Below are 8,504 nucleotides of genomic sequence, written 5' to 3'. Positions count from 1 at the left end.
ATTAATACACATATTGTTTTGTGACATTGGGTACCAACCCTACGACATGTCAACACTCTCCCTTCTCGAACTTGGGTTCCCTATTTTCAGCTTTCCTGTCCCCTCCTGCCATCTACGTCTTGCCCCTGGGCTGGTGTGCCCCTTTAGTCTCATTTTGGTTTTATGGCACTGTCTAATCTTTGGCTAAAGGGTGAACCTCAGGAATGACTTCATTACTGAGCTTAAAGGGTGCCTGGGGGCCATACTCTTCGTGTTTTGTTCTACGTTTGTGTCAGACCAGTTAAGTCTGGTCTTTTTTTGTGAGTTAGAACTTTGTTCTACATTTTTTTCCAGCTCTGTCGGGACCTTCTACTGTGATCCCTGTCAGAGCAGTCAGCAGTGGCAGCTGGGCATCATCTAGTCATAATGGACTCGGTCTGGTGGAGGCTGTGGTAGTTATGGTCCATTAGTCCTTTGGACTAATCTTTTCCTTGTATCTTTGGTTAACCTGTTCTTTACCTGGTTAACTCTTACTCATCCATCAAGGCTCAGCTCCCAAGCCATCTTATCTGTGAAGACTCAAACCCCCCGGGGCTGAGTTAGTCACACTGATGGTTACTTTTATGTGTCAACTTGGCTAGGCTGTGGCCCAGCTGTTTGCTCTAGCAGTAGTCTGGATGTGGCTGTGACAGTATTTACACGTGGCTTTAAATTAAGCAGGTTACCCTTCATAATGTGGGTGTGCCTCATCCAACCAGCGGAAGGACTTAAGAGCAAAATCTGAGGTTTCATGGGGGAGAAAGATTCTGCCTTAAGACTGAAACATAGAAATTCTGTGGATTTTCCAGCCTGTTGCCTGGCTTAAGGGTTTCAGCCTTGCCTTCCCCAATAATCACGTGAGCCAATTCCTTAAAATAAATCTTTCTATCGTTGTTGTTAGTTACCATCGAGTCGATTCTGACTCATGGCACCTCCGGGTGTACAGTGTAGAGCTGTGTTCCATAGGGTTTTCAAGGCTGTGACCTTTTGGAAGCAGATTGCCAGGTGTTTATTCCGAGGCACCCCTGAATGGGTTGAAACCGCCAACCTTTTGGTTAGTGCTTGAGTATTTAACTGTTTGTGCCACCCAGGGACTCCACTTCTCTCTCTATATGTATATATTTTATTGGTTCTATTTCTCTGAAGAATGCCGATTAATGCAGTCACGCCCGCCTCTGTGCTCAAACAAAACTTGTACACACTTGCCCTGTTACAGGACATTCACTGCTGTATGATGGGACTCGGTTTATAAATCTGTGTCCTGCATAAGACTATGAGTTCCTTAAAATCATTTCTCTTTCTTCCTTTATCTTAGCATTTAGCAATGGCCTACTATACAGTGGGTTATCAAAAAATGTTTGGTGAATGAACCAATTAACTACAAGCATCATGGTGTCTGGGACCAAATCTTTCTTTTTCGTACCCAGAGGCTACCATAACACAGAGGAGGCACTCAGTTGATATTTGAATGAAAAAATCAACTGGATCATCATGGTACCAGGCAAACCCCACCATACAGCAATTGCTATGGTTCACTCCTTAATATGTAGGCAGTGGTCTCAGCAACATCAACTTGGGATTTCTTGGTGCTTAATAATTTTGTTTCATTTAGAGGTAAACCCTAAGTGCTCTTGGTTTCTTCCTGATCCCATTAAAAAAAATCATCTGAAAATTAAGTGTCATGAAACTGGATACATAAGAACACACCCCTATTGCATTGTAAGCCACTGCCTCTGTTTATAACGTAATATACTCATGTTTTTAGATTTGAGAACCGTTTAGTTATCACCTACATTCACTAAGAATGGAAAATAAAGCTACTTGCCTTTTTATAAGTATCGCTATAGTGGGATTCAATATATCGTAATTCAAAAATGACTTTTCATTGATGGAGACCAAGTGGAAGAAGGGAGGTCAGATGTGTCCGAGGAGACCTGGCTGCCTCGACATGGCACCATTACCTGCTGGCCTGGCTTGATGGGGGACAGAGTGATGCCCTGGGTGTTGATCACTGGCAGGATCTGGTTCCCGATGACTGTGGCGATGATCTGGCCCTGTGCGTTTGTCAGGAGCTGGGGGGTGATTGGCTGCACCTGAAGGCCCTGAGTGCCGCTCGCCGCTTGGCCTGATGGCCCCGGACTAGGCATCAGTGGGATGGTCCCAATTATCTGCAAGAGATAGTCCAGAGGTGAGGAGCCGGCCCTGTGCTGGTGTGCACTTGCATGAAGACCCCGCCAAGCCCCGTCTCTGGGGGATGCTACCTGAAGCTGACCAGAAGCTACAGAGGGGGCTGGAGATGCGGGTGTGGAGGAGAGTGACAGGGGACGCCCCTGTGAAGAGGAGACAAGGACACATGGCCTAGGTTCATGTGAGGGAAGGGAAGAAGTCTTTAAAGGATACAACAAATCACTGGTAATGGCATAGACATGTGGTTTCTGCCAGGCGGCACAGACATCTCCTTTTTCTCAGAACCAGAGATCGGGAGAACTCCCCGAGGCACTCAAGGCCCTCATCTACCTTGGAGGCGCATACCTGCTCCTGAGTGCTCCTCACACAACGAGCTCCATTGCGTCTGTTCCTCCACCTGCATTCTCCTCTGCTCTCCCCATCCCTTCACCAACATCATGCTCTCTCTTAAGGTCAGGGGTTGACTCCCCTGGGTGGCTCTCCCTGACACTCCAACAGGATTACCGGAAGACCAGTTGCTGTGGAGTTTATTCCAACTCATGGCGACCCCATGTGTGTCAGAGTAGAACTGTGCTCCGTGGAGTTTTCAGTTGCTGATTTTTTGGAAGTACGTTGCCAGACCTTTCTTCCAAGGCACCTCTGGTTGGATTCGAACCTCCAACCTTTAGACTAGCAGCCAAGCATGTTAATCGTTTATACCACCGAGGGACTCCCCAGTAGGATTAGGGCCCTGTTACAGCACCAGCATCTTCATGGTGGTTGAGAGTCCAGACTCTATAGTCAGAGAGACGAGATTCCATTCCCAGCTGTGCCACCTACTTGCTGTGCAACATTTGTCAAGGAACTCAAGCTTTCTGAAGACTTGGGCAGAATTAGGATTATAACAAATCTTTGAAACACTTAAAATAGAGGTGAAATGACTATTGAGGATTGAAATCAGGAAAAAAAGTCAATTTTAAGTGATATGTTTTAATCTGGGGCTTAAAGGTTAGTGGTTCTGGTGGCAGGATGGCTCTTCCATGCTGTCCAGTAGCCTCTGGGCTCAGGCGTCCCTGGGTGGCACAAATGGTTGAGCGCTCAGCTACTAATCAAAACATTGGCAGTTTGAACCCACCCAGAGGCTCCTTAGAAGAAAGGCCTGGAGATCTGTTTCCAAAAGGTCACAGTCAGGAAAACCCAGCACAGTTCTAGCTGAAACACATAGGGTAACAATGAGTCAGTGTGGAGACTGATTTTAGCCTCTGGCCTCAATGAATGGATTGTGTGGACAGTCAGCAAGAGGGGCTTGGCTGGACCCAGTTACTGTGCTGAAGACAAAGGGAGCGTGACGGGACAGCAAATGGGCAGGGTGTCTATAATGCATGGAAACGGAGACCAACGTACGTACATTGTCAGGGGCAAACTTAATCTGTGAGAACCTAAAATATGAGCTATACTTCCAGACTTATGGAGTCTCCTGACAGGGAGTCGTGGAGCTCGCTCTGTGACCCTTACGCCCCTCTGTGCACTGTAGGATGGTTAAGCGCTCTACTTGGCTTCTGATTTCCAGGGCAGCCTCTCAGACATGCACTGAGGTAACGTATTCCAGGGGCCGCCAAGGCCTATTACCTCAGCAAGTGTTTTTACATATAAGGTTTGATTTCACTCTATATTCTTACTTCAACTCTATGAAGCAGATATTAGTCAAACTTTCATTTGAAAGATTAAAAAATAGGGGCTCAGGGAGGTTAACTGACTTGACCGAGGTCATTCAGCCTCTGAGCTGGAACTGGAGTGCTGGTGGTGCAGTGATTTAGAGCTCGGCTGCTAACCAAAAGATCAGCAGTTCGAGTCTACCAGCCACTCCTTGGAAACCCTGTGGAGTAGTTCTGCTCTGTCCTGTAGGGTTGCTATGAGTTGGACTTGACTTGATGGCAATGAGTTTGGTTTTGTTTGTTTTTTTGGTGAGCTGGAACTAAGGAGCCCTGGTGGCACAATGGTGAAGTGCTTGACTGCTAACTTAACAGCTGGCGGTTCGAAAAGACCTGGTAATCTGCTCCTGTAAAGATTACAGCCTAGAAAACCCTATGGGGCAGTTCTACTCTGTCCTATTGGGTTGCTATGAGTTGGAATTGACTCAATGGCTCAAACAACAAGCTGGAACTGACGTCCAAGTCTGGCTGACCCCCCAAATTCCTGTTTTTCCATTGTGTCACCTGACTCCCACTGTGCGGAGGACATTGGAGGGGGCCAGCTCCTAGTAAAGGCTCCACAATCCTTTTTGCGGTCTCCCACTAGACGGGGTGTATAAATGATTCCATTTTCAATTCCCACAGTACCCTAAGCAAGGCCTCGAACATAGTTTCTCAATAAATGTTTTTTGAATGAATGAATGGTTTCTAGCCTCAGCTGTCACCTGGAACTGGGAGCCCAGGAGTACTGTGAGACCGCACTACTCACTGACAAAGAAACGGCCCCTCCTCACTTGGCGCGGTTGCTTCCACCACAAAAGCCCTGTGGGATGGTGCTAATGGAGGAACTGTGTGAGTGTCGGGTATCAATGGCAGTTCCGCAGTTGTCAATGCATGCTGATAAAGGTCAAGTAATTACTGGGAGAGTGGTCAGCAGTCCCTTAGGGAGTTGGCAGCCCTCAGTCTCACTGAGCGAGCCTGTGGTGTCTGCCCAGCCGCATCAGCAACAAACGCGTCCCACCCGTGTGAGCAAGGTCAGGAGGAGTCCACATCAATAGATCAGAGCTCATAAGTACTTTATTGATGAGTGGTCTTGCATTAAACAGCTCAGGATTCAAAGGCGGTTTATATGACCCCAAAGGCAATATAAGAGAGGCTGGGCGAGCGTCTACATCGGATAATTCCCCTTTCCACACATGCCCACAAAACTTGACAGTCAGACCACCCACCCCAACCCACCCACCTTGGCATACCCCACTTTCTGCGCCGTTGGAAGCGCCGCGCCATCTGATTGGCTTGGGTTGAAAGCCTGCGGAGGAAGCTGAATTCATTTACGTGGCAGGGTTGTGGGCTCTATTTTAGGCCGGATTTCAGTGAGTTTAGGCACCTGGGAGGACGCTTCAGAGGGAGGCAAGGCACGTGACAGTTAAGAGAACACGCTGGTGATGAAGAGAGCCGCGTTCTCCCTGCAGAAGATTGACACGAGTCTGCGCTCGCTTCGTTGGTAATGAGACGCTCTGCCGGCTTTCTGGGCGGAAAGAAGGCAGGCAAACGCGAGTCAGCGACTCACCAGCCTGCTTCCTAAGTACCACCTCGCTTCTCAACACTGTGCTGTGACATTACTAAAACATGGTGCCACTTATGTCCCACCCCACGTCGCTTCTCTTCTCTCGTAGGCCTCTGCATCACTTAACCAGGATCGGATAACGCTAATGTTGGGGCCAGATAAAGCTGTAATGGCATTACTGCAAGAGCCTTTCAATAAAGAGAGTTCAGGGTATGAGGTGAGGGCGGGGTCAGGAGAGATTCTAAAGTAAGGAAGCCTTCTGGGAAATTACGCATTTCTCATTTTTGTTTCCCTTGCAGGTGAGTTGGTATCAGCATCTCAGCGCGTCAAAAACTTGGCAGTTCACTGAAGGGAGTTTTGTAATATTCCCCAATGTGTAATAACACGCTGGTTTTAATTCGCTTCCATTCATTGAAGGGTGGAGATTATCTCACACTGTGAAGGATGGGCCTGTTTTACTTAGGCTGCTTCTTCCTCCTCCTAGCACGTCTACAGATCTCATTGAAACTCCTCCGAGGACTCTGACTTCAAAGAGATGGCAACAAGAGAAGAGGCAAGAAAAGGTCTGAGACTCTCAGTATTTACGAAAAGTTGGCAATTTTACCCGTGGAGATACTATTTTAAATTAAAGGCCTTTTGATATTCAAGGGAAGTATTTGCAGCTATACATATTTCAACTAAATCAGGAAATTAAAACTGAGGTTTTAATTTAGGAGGGGGTCTCTGATTTGAGGGTAAAGGTGGAAAGAGGATGCTTCTGAGACAGTTGCCCTAGCTTTTGGAGTTTGAGTTCCTGGCTCCCAAAACAAAACAAAATCAGCTTCTGTTGAGTGTATTCTGACTTATGGCAACTCCATGTGTGTCAGAGTAGAACTGTGCTCCACAGGGTTTTCAATGGCTGATTTTTTGGAAGTAGATTGCCAGTCTTTCTTCCGAGGTGCCTCCGGGCAGATCTGAACCTCCAACCTTTTGGTTAGCAACTGAGCCTGTTAACCATTTATACCACCCAGGGACTCCTCCTGGCTCCCAGAGCTAGGTATTTAGGGCCAGGAGAAGTCTCAATGGGAGGACATGTCACTGAGAAATCAAGACAAGTAGGCTATGACTCCTGCATGAGCCGTTAAATACAAAACACAAACACAAGTTCTTCTGCAATGCTGGGGACTGTGGCAGAGCAGCTAATACTTGCAGACCCTTCTCTCTGTAAGGCACTGCATCTTGTGCTGTTGAGGACTCCAAGAAGATGCCTTAGAGACAGAGGAGGGCATGGTAAAACAGGCACATCCCATGCAAATATTCTAACAATCCAAAAGAGGAAATGATAAGCCTCAATCCAGTGCCAAAGACTGTCTGATAGAAGTCTCTCTACCTACGTGGTGAGTGCTCAAAAGAATATTAGGGCATGAATGAGTGGCTTCAGGGGAAGAAAGGTGGAGGTGATTAGGAAAGATTTCACAGAAGAAATGGGGATTGAGCAAGATCTTAGACATTGGGTGGATTTGGCAAAGCAGAGAAAACATTCCGAACAGGAGACTAGGCTAAAGGCGAGAAACATGGCAGATGCTGAGCTGCTAGTCTGGGTACAAGAGAGAACAGAGATGGTGGAGAAGAGACAGTTTAGCGTGGAAGGGCCAATTCCATACAGCTCAAGGGAGTTGGATAAGGAGTTTTAGAATGGGGTGTGGTGGTGCTGAAATGAAGCTGTTTCCAGTGTAGGTAGAATGGACTGAAATAGAAGAGAGACTGCAGGCCAGGAGATCACTAGCTAGGTTGCTATTGTAGTCTCTAAGTGTGAAGCAAAATGCCTCAATGAATCCTTGACATCAGGGTTGCCTGATTTGTTGACTTCTGCTTCAATTCAAAAAGCACTATCTACTATATGCCTAGGTTGCAACATTAGAAATTTTTGATTGAGGTTATTGCCCCATCAATATCATGGCAAATGGCTCAGGCACCGTTTACGATGATCCTCTATGTCTTTGCCCTGACTCACCAACAGTAATGATTCATCTCTGATGAATGCTTGAAATAGGCAGAGGCCCACACTGGCATAGTAATGATAATTTGTGACTTAAAAGAGTTCCAGGCCTCTCGGACAGGGGACTTATTTGGTTGTTGCTGGTCATGTCCACCTGTCTCTTTACGTGGGTTAAGAGCATAAATCACAGTGGAGGAATAAAGTCAATGTTGCAAGAACAACTTAAAAAAAAAATCACTAAAAAATTTTTTTTTCATTAGCACACATATTTTAAAAATCCCTATTCCCCTAAGAAGTTGGGTGGCTTACACATAAATGTAGCAATCATTAATTCAGCAGCAATTATAATTAAAGCCATACCCATTGCCATTGAGTCAATTCTGACTCACAGCGACCCTGTGGGACAGAGTAGAACTGCCCCATAGAGTTTCCAAGGAGTGGTTGGTGGAGTCAAACTGCTGACCTTTTGGTGAGCATCCATAGCTCTTAATCACCGCACTACCAGGGCTCCAATTAAAGCCATGGTAAAGATTATTTTGTGATTAGAGCAAAGCCCAGGAATTCAGGGTCCCATGCTCCTTTGGATCACTAGGTTATCTTTACAATGCCCATACGGACCTCCGTTTAGTTGAGGTGTTCAGTAGGGATGAATTATGACTGATGGAGGGTAAAGTGCTCAGAATTTATTCACTGTCACATGTAGGTGCCATTAGCAGCAGCCTGAGGGTGGCTTCACAGAACCCAGGGCACCCAGACAAGTGGTCTGATGAGCCACATGTCATAATAGCCTATGACATGCTGTTAAACTCTGCTACAGAGAATGGAATTGCAGGTGTCAAATTGACAAGTAATTTTGTGGCACATATCTTTAAGAAAAGGAAACCCGCCAATGCTATAAATCGGTGAATTCCTCAGGTCTTTCAATCTCTCAGCAGAGACAATTCTTTCTCAAATATTTGTGTAACCTCAGCACTCTTTGGTCAAGAGGCTTTTGTTAACATAGCATCATCTTGAACAAAGAGCTTCTAGCATTTGAGACAGCTGAGTTGCTGGTGCTGAGCCATCGCCAGAAGGGAAATCGCCG

General features: G+C 46.5%; 1 protein-coding gene across 1 annotated transcript in view; it reads right to left on the bottom strand.

Moving 5' to 3' along the window:
* POU6F2 (POU class 6 homeobox 2) overlaps window positions 1-5,717 on the bottom strand; it is a 37,364-nt gene extending 31,647 nt beyond the window's left edge. Inside the window, exons 1-2 of the mRNA XM_023738323.1 lie at window positions 5,659-5,717; window positions 1,980-2,193 (exon numbers count right to left, since the gene is read on the bottom strand). Coding sequence (XP_023594091.1) covers window positions 1,980-2,193; window positions 5,659-5,717 — 273 coding nt within the window. The remainder of the gene's footprint in view (window positions 1-1,979; window positions 2,194-5,658) is intronic.
* Between the last annotated feature and the right edge of the window lie 2,787 nt (window positions 5,718-8,504).

Source organism: Trichechus manatus, unplaced genomic scaffold (genome assembly GCF_000243295.1).
Source record: "Trichechus manatus latirostris isolate Lorelei unplaced genomic scaffold, TriManLat1.0 scaffold00114, whole genome shotgun sequence".
NCBI classification, from domain to species: Eukaryota; Metazoa; Chordata; class Mammalia; order Sirenia; family Trichechidae; genus Trichechus; species Trichechus manatus.
Note: the sequence above shows the minus strand (reverse complement) of the source record. Positions and strands in the feature narration are given on the sequence as shown.